This window comes from Suricata suricatta, chromosome 11, assembly GCF_006229205.1.
Source record: "Suricata suricatta isolate VVHF042 chromosome 11, meerkat_22Aug2017_6uvM2_HiC, whole genome shotgun sequence".
NCBI classification, from domain to species: domain Eukaryota; kingdom Metazoa; phylum Chordata; class Mammalia; order Carnivora; family Herpestidae; genus Suricata; species Suricata suricatta.
This window is the reverse complement of record NC_043710.1, coordinates 12,021,055-12,031,809: the sequence shown is the minus strand read 5'-3', so window position 1 is coordinate 12,031,809 and position 10,755 is coordinate 12,021,055. Positions and strand designations below refer to the sequence as shown.

Here is a 10,755-nt window from a genome sequence, read left to right as displayed (position 1 = left end):
TATCATTTGAAGAAGGGGAATTATTTTAAACAATATTCAAGTTTATTAAACAAATTTTAAAAAGTATTATGAAATGTTTAACTGTTGTCAGCTTCGAGGTTTATGTTGCTTCCGAATTTCACATATAACTGGACTTTCAAATCTGCTAACACCCGCTGAATGGATTCCACTCTGGCTTCTAGGGCGTCAATTTCTTCTTGCAAATTTTTCTTTGCTTCTTCCAACATCTCCTGTGTTTCTTCTTGAGAATGGCTGATGAAAATGTCCCCGATCTGGTAGGGGATCATTAAGCAGTTGTCATCCGTAAGCATGATGTCCTCGCAGGTGTCTTCTAGGTTCTGCAGTTGTTTCTTTTTTACTTCTATTTCCTCTTTCAGCGCTGTGATTCTACTTGTATTCTGTGCAAATTTGTTGATCTTTTGTTGATCTTCAAAAGTAACGTTGACATCTTCTGCAACCGCCTTCCTCATGGTGGCTGCCATCTTGGGACCCCAACTATCCCTTTTTGTGCTTTCTTCTGTGGAGAACAGTCCAGTTTATCTGTTGAGGATTCCTCTTGGAAAGGAATGCTGACTCGTATTTTGCATTAAGAAATTGGAAAACCTTCCTGTCGGTCCTGGCGCAGCGCCTCCCATGGCCAGGGTAAATCTTGTACCTACTGAAACTGCACAGCTCAACCTTCATGGCTGCAGCAGCTGGGAAGATGAAAAGATGGTGAAGCTTGACATTCATTTTTCAGAGGCAGAGACAGAAGGAAACACAGAATCGAAAGCAGCCTCCAGGCTTCAGGCTGTCAGTGCAGAGCCCGTTGTAGGGCCTGAACTCATGGACTGCAAGATCATGACCTGAGCTGAAGTCAGACACTTAGCTGACTGAGCCACCCAGGCACCCCTATCAGCCTGTGAAATCTCTGTGTAGTATTCCATCTGACATTTACTAGTCTCTTGCTCTCCACTAGAATGTAAGCTTTCTGAGAGCAGAGAACTGGTCTACTCGTTATCTTTGACATCTAGAGGAGTACCTGGCTCACAGTAGGTACTCAGAATAACCCAAGTGGAACTCATCTTTTTTCCAGTCACCTGAGTATAAAGAGTTTATCCCTCAGTGAGTATTAATCCTTGTGATGTTTTATTTAGAGACAGCCATTTCAGATAAATTTAAATTTTAACTTTTTCATCACTGAATTATCTTTTTTGTTGTTGTTGTTAAAGTAGGCTCTCTGCCCAACTGGACTTGAACTCATGATCCTGAGATGAAGAGTCTCATGCTTTACTGACTGAGCCACTCAGGCATCCCAAGTTATCTTTTTTGGTTTGTACATAACTGTTTTGAATGTTATCTACAAATGCATTAATATAAAATGACTCGCCCAGGACTACATAACCAGTAAGCCAGGAGACTTCACTCACTCATCTTTTGCTAAATATGAGACATGAGGCTGAGCTCTGGGGATACACCATGAACTAGAAAGATACCGTTCAAGGGGTGCCTGGGTGGCTCAGTCGGTTAAGTGTCTGACTTCGGCTCAGGTCATGATCTCACAGTGCGTGGGTTCGAGCCCTGCGTTGAGCTCTGTGCTGACACCTCAGAGCCTGGAGCTTGCCTCGGATTTTGAGTCTCTTTCTCTCTCTGCCTCTCCCCTGTTCACTCTCTGTCTCTCAAAAATAAATAAAATGTAAGAAAAAATTAAAAAAAAAGAAAGATACCATTCATGTCTTCATGGAGCTCATCTTCTGGTGAGGGAGACAGAAAAACACACACTAAAGGAAGGCAAAATACTTACAAGTTTTTAGTGATGATGTGAAGGAAACAAGACCAACCCATCTCTGGAAAATCATACAGTATTCTAGAATATGGCTCTGATCTAGGAATCGAATCAAGGAACATTTCTTGGGCTGGTTGTTTTCCTTTGGTAGTTGTCTTTGGCTTTTGAACTTGCTCTGGAGGACCAGGAATGCCAGATGGACAGTAGAGGTAGGAGATGTGATAAGATAGTAAGAGAAGGCTCCTAGATAATGAGGGTTAAAGTTTGCGTATGTCTCTGTTTAATGTATTAATTTCCCAATCTGGTTAGTTTGTTTAAAATCTATCAAACAAGTGCTGTGATGCCTTTTTGGTCTTCCAGCCCTTCTGAGGGAAGTCCTCTTTTGGTCATTTTAGACCAGATATGAGGGTCTATGAGACTGTAGACCGAGTGTGCGGGGATAGATAATGACTAGATCAGCCTGATTTGAAGGGCACGGTCATGCTGAGGAGGAGTGGAATTCCAGTCTAGATAGATAAGGAAAGGTCAGGTTGTGGTTAGTAAGGGTGACTTTAATGTATTGAGTGAGTAAATGTGGCAGGTTGAAAGCCGATGAGGACTTGGCTTTTCTCCTGACCACAAGGTAAGGTAGGTGATGGAAAGAGCACGGGCTTTGGAGTCAGATCAATGAGGGGACCACTTCTTAGCCAGACTGGCTCAGGCAAGTTTCTTCTCCTTGTTGAACCTTGATTTCCGCATTTGTGAACTGGTGGTAATATTGTCTCCGTGGTGGTGTTTTAGAAGTTAGAGATAAAGAACGCAAAGTACCTTTCACATGACAGATGCTCCGTCATTGTTTGCTATTATCGGGCAATGGTGAGCCACTAAAGGCTTTGGAGCAGGGTAGATGCTGGTAATAATAACTCATTCTTAGTGAGTTTATATTATATGCTGTATGTTGTTCTAAGAAGTTCATGTGCATTTTCTCACAACAGTCATGTGAGAAATATAGTGATTATCTTCACTTTAGAGTTAAGGAAACAGAGGCTCAGAGAGATTATATAATTTGTTCAAGGTCACGTCGTAACACATTTACTTAAGTGTGCTTGCAGAGGAGGAAGGTTTGAAGCCAGGAAGTCTGACTGCAGCACCTATGCTCTTAACCATTATTCTAGATTATGAAAACTTTATGAAGATTCATTTGGCAGCAGCCTACAGGTAGATTTTTCCATAAGAATAAAAAAGGAAATTTTCGATTCATCATTATCATTTTTCTGTAGTAACCACTGAATGACCATAAAATACTAGTCTTTGCCAAGCATGTAAAAAAAGAGAAAAAAATCCGATGTCTGTCCTTCATGGCCTAAAAGTGTAAGAACATATTAAGGATCATTTGTAACTCGGAAAAAGAACACCGTATAATCCTTCATGTGGGTTAAATGTAGAAAGAGAATGTATGAACTAGATCATCGTAAGCTTGAAGTGCACAAAGAAATCGAATTTTCTTAAAGTGAGACTTACTTTTTCTTACACATGCTGTTATCTCCGTTAAATATGTTACTTGCTTATTGAATCCCATTTATTCTCCCCCTCAAAGTCACGTCATTTTGATTTGGGGACAAATGGGAAGACAGTGATTTTCTTCAACAGCCCAGTAGATACAGCCTCCTTCTAGTTGAAAGAATAGACACTAAAAACTGTTAACAAGTCCAGGCATTTATTATTATCATTATTATTTCCTCATTAGCGATAATACAGTTAAACCAAAACACTGAAATGGAGAGTTTACCTCAGATCTTCCCTACCATCCCAGTCAATACATAGCGGTCCTGTGTCTAGGATTTTTCTCTCCTTCCCTTCCTGTCTTCTTTTGGGGAAATGCTTGGGGGTTGAAAGCAACAAACCAAACAGCAGCAGGCAAATCAGATCAGCTCTCCCATTTCCCTACCCGGAAAGGGAGAGGAAGCCAGAACCCGACCGTCAAAGAGCTTAGGCGTGCCGTCCTCAGGAGCCCTCGTTCCTTCGGGCCCCCGGAGCCCTGCAGTCACTCCTCAGAGACCGTGTCGTCTCCACTTTAAATATAAATATATATATAAAACTTCCCCCTCTTTCTCTCCTCCTCTCTCTCGCCTTTTTTATTTTTTTTAATTTCCTATACTAAAGTTTCCTATTGGATAACATCAGCTCCCTGATTTATGCCTGGCTCCTATTGGAAGTTCTCAGGGGCTGACATCACTTAGGAAAGCGAGGGGGTAGGGCTGCCAGATCAGTTTGTCACCACCCAGGCTCCCTAGCCTTTGGCTGGGTGCAACTTCCATTTTAGGTGTTGGATCTGAGAGAAAAAAAAAAAAAAAAAAAAAAGGAGAGAGAGAGAGAGAGAGAGAGAGAGAGAGAGAGAGAGAGAGAGAGAGAGAGAGAGAGAAAGAAGAGCAGGAAAGATCCTGATCCTGAGAGGAGGAAGAAGTGGCGAAAAACCAACTACCCTGCTGGATTTGTCTTTCTCAGCACATAGACGGAGCCTTGGGTTTCTTTCTGGAAGGACTGGTTTTTAGAAGTCCGCATCTGAGGTGTGTGCCTTTTTAAAAAATGTGTGTACAGACGGGTGAAGGCGGATAAGCCAAGTCGAATTTTTGTCTTCCGGTGACCAGAGCGAAGTTAGGAACGAGAGACCCTGCTGTGCTGACGGGTGACTTTTAAGCAATTGTTATTTTTTCGTTCTACTTTGGGGGAGTTTTGGTATTTTATTATATTAAAAAGTAAAATATTCCAGACCCAGAAACAAACTTGCAGCTCTGTCTAATACAGGGAGACAAATAGATCCAGAGGGGGTGAGAGCAAAAATACATTTCCATGTAAATTTACATTTTTGTGTGTTCTTTGATTTTATGGGTGTGTGTTTTTTTTTTTGGTTGTTCTTTTTTTTGGCCTGGTGTTAAGCTAACAAACTTCTATTTTCAGAGCCCAAACCCAAAGTTCGGGTTTTTGGCATGTTTCGTGTGGGCTGGGAAAGGAATTTGTCCGGGTCGAAAGCTAGTTATACGGATGGTTCTGCATATGTCTCAAGACTTTCCCCCCCTTTTGTCATGAGGTTTGTGGAAGTGGAAAGTTGCAGGGAGCTTTGTGGCTTAAATGGTGGTGGTTTTCCCCCCAGAGAGTTGCACGGCCTGGATCAGTTTCAGCCCTGCTGTTCCTGGGTGGATCCTCTTTTACTTTTCCAGGTGTGGTGGGTGGGAGCCTCATTCTCCTGCGAGACGAGACGCAGCCTCCCTACTTTGCTTTATAAAAGAAAACAAATGGAGCCTTGTTAATCAAATTGCCATTTCTTTCTCCCTAAGACTACCTTCGATGGCAGAGATATGTAGAGGGGTTACATGTTCTGTTCGCAAGTAACATTTGCTTTCTGTGCTTAAAGGGCTAAGGAAATTCTAATCATGCTTTTTAAGTTCACCTGAATAAAGTGGCAACACACCTGGAAATATTTCCAGCTTTGTGCCCTGTGGAAGGGCCATGGATCAAATAAGGTGAGGTTAAGAGAAACCACTTAACGCAGACCTTAGTGTTGAGAATACATTTGAGAAAGTACAACAGGAATTCTTTCTTAACCAAACTGAAAGTTGTTTTTTGGAGGTGAGTTTTTGGTTTGGTTAATTGGCCATGACATCAAAAATCAGTAAGAGCCGAAGGCCCACGGCTGCCTTCATGTATTTAATCTTAAGATTCGTTTTTTTCTTTTTGCACATACATTCTTGCAAAAATACTGTTCCTAGATAATTATATAGCCAACTCATCAGGAGCTGGAAACTGAGCGTTCTCTTCTTTCTCTCTTTGAAAATGCGCATCGGTCTGAAAATTAGAGCTGGAATAGATACTGCCCTGATTGTAACAAGATGGGCCTTAAAAGATAAGCTGGCCTTTAGCTTTCAACGGTCATGTATCTTCAATAATCCCCCGGTCTCGTGCCCTCCTCCCATTCTTTTTAGACTGCAATACTGCCCTGAATTTCTTTTCCAGAATGAGAGTATTTCTTGAAAGATGATTTCATCCTAGTGAGGTTGTGGCTCCAGAGGAGACAACTTTGTTCCTTTTTTAATCTAATCTATGTGAGGGCTACCGTCAAATTTTGATGTCTGGATCTCATAATTATAGCAAGTGCAGTTACAAAGAAAGAAGAAAGATAATGTGTACAGTCTGTTCGGCTCTAGTTCTTGTCTGAAAGAAAATTTGGAAAATACTATACGTTTTCTCTGCCTGACTCCAGCCGCGGGGAGGGTTCTTGGTGGATCTTCGGAGGGCTGGTCGTGTTGCTGCCAGAGTGTCGGTTTCCCACTCAACCTTTAGGGGGAGGGATGAGGGAATCCGAAGGAGGAGTACAAAGGCAGTTTGAAAATAGGTTCTGGATGACTGAGTGGTGGTGATTCGGGTCCAGCTTTAAATGCTGGGCTTTGTGTAGCTGCAGTGAGCATCCTAGGAACTGGCGTCCAGGACTATTTCCACGACCGAGGCTTTGTTTTGACTGGTGTGTACTATAGAGCCTTTTGGTTGATAAGATGGAAGATTTGTCTTTTACCTCACCTCTTCGAGTTCTTTCAGGAAATACGAGGGGTGCAAATAAGTAATTCTTTGATTTTTTTGTTCTGCTCCTCATTTTGGTTTTGGGATAAAAAAAAAGACGAGTAAGTATGAGTTGTGCAGATTTTTTCTTTCTGTGTTTGACTCCTATATACTGTTGGTTTCTTTGTTATACGACTAAGGTACGGTCTGTGTGTTCCAGGTGTCTCTGTTGGGTGGTTAGAGTTCTACTGCCTTGCTTAGGGTTCCAAATTATGAAGAGTCACAGGGGCTAGGCTGTGTTCTCTCAGTATAAAAATTGGGACTATTGTAGATTTTTTTCTTTAAAAAAGCTCGTAGTAATTGCAATTCAGCCTTAGGTTTATGAGGTAGTTGCTCTCTAGGGATGGGTGAGACAGGACGGATGCAAATAAATTAAGCATAGGTCACTGTTCAATTGGAATAACAAAATGATTAGCTCTGTATAATTTACTGCTTTCTATTTTAGTATCTGATGGTCCCCTGTTACTTCCAGCCCTCTCTCCCTACCCCGTCGTTTTTTACTGCACGCTAACCATTTTGCATAAACTATTTAATTTCTCACAACCGTTGTTATTGTTTTTTAAGGACTATGAGCCTCAGAGAAGCTGAGGTTTGCTGAAAATCTCACTGCCCGTAAGTGGCCCAGGCCAGGATTAAACCCTCTAACTACAAAGTCCATGGACTTAGCCAGTAATATACTACCATTCTCCAGCGAGTACAGAAACAAGAGCCAGAACTAAAATGAGCCCTTGCTAGAGCAGGAGTGTTTAATTTTGCAGAGTGCCAGTCCCCCACTTAGAATTCCAACCCCCTCCCCTGCATGTTGGGATAATATATGTAAAAAATCCACTTTCCATAAATCCCACAGGGACCTGAATATACTAGAATGAGTATTATCTCAGTCCTTAAAACTGGGATCTTCCCATATGCTTATCATTGCTATCCTGCTTTCTTAAACTCACCGGAAATGCCTCCAACCCTGATTATCAGTGACATTTCTTCTTCCAGAGAATTTGCAGGCATGTGGTTTGGAATGATACTGGCAACTGGCTGGGAGTGGCTTGTACAGTATCTGAAATAATGTTCATCACACTGTGTTAAAGTCGTCGCTTCTTTTAGTCTTTCCTTGACTGTGAGGCTGTCTTCTGTGTCCTCTCGGCACCTGTCTTAGTGTCCGGTGTGTACCGAGGCGTCAGTAAGCCTTGGTTAAATAAGGCATTTGAAGCAAGTCACTGAGGCACTTTGTGGGGAGGACTGGAAGGAAGTCGAGGTGGGAAGTAGACAACCCGGATTAACAAAATCACAGTGTAATTTAGAAACTTCTGCTGTCATCGGTAGTTTCAACCTTTTACACATTTCCTACCTCCCATTTTTAAGTGAGGTTTCTGGAAATAATCGGAGAGTTAACATTTTAGTTAAAAAAAAAAACTTTTCTGGGTGAGCTGTCAAAAGGGTAGTGTAAAAAGTAAGGGTCACAATATTTCCTAATCTAGACGGCTATTAACTTCAACCCCTGAATCCTTAAATACAGCCAGCCACCATCTAGGGGAGAGGAGGTGCTCCCCTGGAACTTACCAGGTCAGCAGCAGGAAGTATTGCTTTCTGATATGTTAGGAGTGAGTGGGTTTTATACTAGTTAGTGAAAACAGGAGAAGCTTCAGATGATAATTTTGAACATCAGTGTTCCAAAGAAGGTACGTTTGGACATCATTGTGTTTTTTGTCAGTGCTTCTGCAATGAAACTTCAGATTTTGTTCACCAAGTGTATTGGGAAGTATGAATTTAAGAGCCCAAATTAATTTTCATGGGTAATGTAAAACCATAGTAACAGGAAACTGCCAAAAGGAATGATTTCTAGGTTATCAGTATGGGATTTCATGTTCTTTCCCATTGCACAAGGATTAAAATGCCATGAAAAGTGGGGCCGCCTGGGGGCTCGGCTCAGTCGGTGAAGCGTCCAGCTTTGGCTCAGGTCATGATCTCATGGTTCCTAGGTTCGAGCCCCACGCTGGGCTCTGTGCTGACAGCTCTGTGCTGACAGCTCGGAGCCTGGAGCCTGCTTCAGATTCTGTGTTTCCCTCTCTCTCTTCCCCTCCCCCACACATGCTCTGTCTGTCTCTCAAGAATGAATAAATGTGCGGTACCTCAGTGGCTCACTCGGTTAAGTGTCCGGCTTTGGCTCAGGTCATGATCTTGTGGTTCGTGGGTTCAAGCCCCACATCGGGTTCTGTGCTGACAGCTAGCTCAGAGCCTGGAGCCTGCTTTGGATTCTGTGTCTCCCTCTCTCTCTGACCCTCCCCTGCTTGCACTCTCTCTGTCTCTCAAAAATAAATAAAAAACATAAAAACGTGAATAAACGTTAAAAAAATTTTTTTTTAAATGCCATGAAGGGGCTCCTGGGTGGCTCAGTTGGTTAAGCCTCTGACTTTGGTTCAGGTCATGATCTCACATTTGTGGGTTCGAGCCCCACGTTGGGCTCTGTGCTAACAGCTCAGAGCCTGGAGCCTGCTTCTGATTCTGTGTCTCCCTCTTTCCCTTTCCCTCCCCACTCATGCGCTGTCTCTGTCTGTCTCAAAAATAAATAAAACCTTAAAAAAAATTTTTTTTAATGCCATGAAAAGTTAAAATAGGGATTGCTTTGTCTAAAATGCAGCTGCCTGCAAGGTTTCTATTAGAGAGCATCAATACAGCCTGGCAGGGACAAAGTAAGGAGAGAAGAACTGATCTTCTGGTTAGAACTAACAAGGGAGAATAAGGGTATGGACTGGTATTTGGTTATATTATATTATGTATTTTGGGGAGTAAATGTACGCACTCTCATTCTATTTGGAATTGAGTGTCATTGGTTATTAAATATTAAGTATTGAGAATGGAGGCCACAGTTACTGTTGTGGTTCAGGGCCGGTGTTCCCCATTTTTAGGGCCACTTCCTCTCCAATGAGTCGTTCAGTCTTACTGGAGTGGTGTGGGCAATTTAGATCAGGCACTTAGTGGGGACATTATAAGGATCCAGAATTTTCTTAAAGCCTTCTTTGCTGGCCGTCAGGTAATTTGGTCATCATTTTTGCAAACTGTGTTCCACTATATGATGATAAAAGCAACTATGAACTTTTAATTTTTAAAAATTTTAAGTTTATTGAAAAAAAATTTTTAAATGTTTATTTATTTTTGAGACAGGAGAGACAGAGCGTGAGCAGCGGAAGGGCAGAGAGAGAGAGGGAGACACAATTGGAAGCAGGCTCCAGGCTCTGAGCTGTTAGTATAGAGCCTGACGCGGGGCTTGAACTCACAAGCTGTGAGGTCATGACCTGAGCTGAAGTCGGATGCTTAACCAACTGAGCCTCACAGGCGCCCCTAAGTTTATTTATTTTTGAGAGACAGAGAGAACAAGCAGGGGAAGGGCAGAGAGAGAGAGGAAGAGAGAATCCCAAGCAGGTTCCACACTGTCTGCATGGAGGCTGATGTGGGGCTCAGACTCAGAAACGTGAGATTATGACCCGAGCTGAAACCAAGAGCTGGACACTTAACTGACTGAGCCATCCAGGCGTCCCTCGACTTTTAATTTTGAAAAAACCTGGAACTTAGAGGAAAGTTGCAAGAATGGCACAAGAAGTCCTGCATACCCTTTAGTCACCTAGACACCCTCAGTTAACCTTTTGCTACAAATGTTTTATTTTTCTGTATTTTTTTGGTTGATATATAGACTTGAACAGGGAATTTCCACTCTGAGAGTTCCACGGATATGGAGAGGCAAGGCAGCGTAGCATAGTGGCCAAGTGCATGGATCCCTGGGCTGGACTACCCGAGTTCAACTCTTGCTCTGCCACTAATCGTGGGTAGATTGTTTGATCGCTCTATGCCTTCGGCTGTGTCCATAAAATGAGAACCATAACATAATCCGTCTCATAGAATTGTTGTGATGCTTAAAATTCATAGAATGGTGCTCAGCACATGGTAATGCCTTGTAAGTTTTTGATATTAGAATGGATGCTTTAAATGAATTCAAACATCATTTGTCTTTTGGACTAAATACCCTTTAAGGTCTCTTAAAAACCCGGTCCACTATGGTATGGATGTTTCTATTATGGGATACATGGGCTTCCCAGATGAAAAAAAGCTACCTTTTTTAATAAGATATTATTTATAAGTAATCTCGACACCCTGATATCTCACATGCTCTACTGACTGAGCCAGCCAGGCTCCCCAAGCTAACTTTTTTAATAGGAAAACAAGTGTCTAATAATGGGTAAGTTTGGGGAGTTATATGGGCAGGGTTGTCCAAAATGTAGGGTGGATAACTTTTAATAAAGTAAAGTGAGGCATTAGTGGGGGAAGAGAAACAGGTGGCAAACTGACTATCTTATGGTAATTTTTTTCAGAGACTTGGAAACATTAGGGGAAGAGAAGCCATATGGGGCTCT

At 42.2% G+C, this 10,755-nt stretch overlaps 3 protein-coding genes across 8 annotated transcripts in view; 1 reads left to right on the top strand and 2 right to left on the bottom strand.

Annotated features, from left to right (window-relative positions):
• The window catches only part of BTBD18 (BTB domain containing 18), a 14,973-nt gene extending 11,169 nt beyond the window's left edge, over positions 1 to 3,804 (bottom strand). Inside the window, exon 1 of the mRNA XM_029956047.1 lies at positions 3,693 to 3,804. The gene's annotated coding sequence lies outside the window, so the exon portion shown is untranslated. The remainder of the gene's footprint in view (positions 1 to 3,692) is intronic.
• On the bottom strand, positions 78 to 686 carry LOC115305940 (prefoldin subunit 4). Its single transcript, XM_029956051.1, has one exon. The coding sequence runs from the start codon at positions 480 to 482 to the stop codon at positions 78 to 80; it is 405 nt and encodes a 134-aa protein (XP_029811911.1). The 5' UTR covers positions 483 to 686.
• Positions 3,805 to 4,003: 199 nt separating the features above from the next.
• Positions 4,004 to 10,755, top strand: part of CTNND1 (catenin delta 1) — a 48,762-nt gene continuing 42,010 nt past the window's right edge. For 4 of the 6 annotated variants that reach the window (XM_029956044.1, XM_029956042.1, XM_029956043.1 and 1 more), the window contains exon 1: positions 4,004 to 4,311. The gene's annotated coding sequence lies outside the window, so the exon portion shown is untranslated. The remainder of the gene's footprint in view (positions 4,312 to 10,755) is intronic. The other 2 variants (XM_029956046.1, XM_029956045.1) reach the window with 1 other exon arrangement.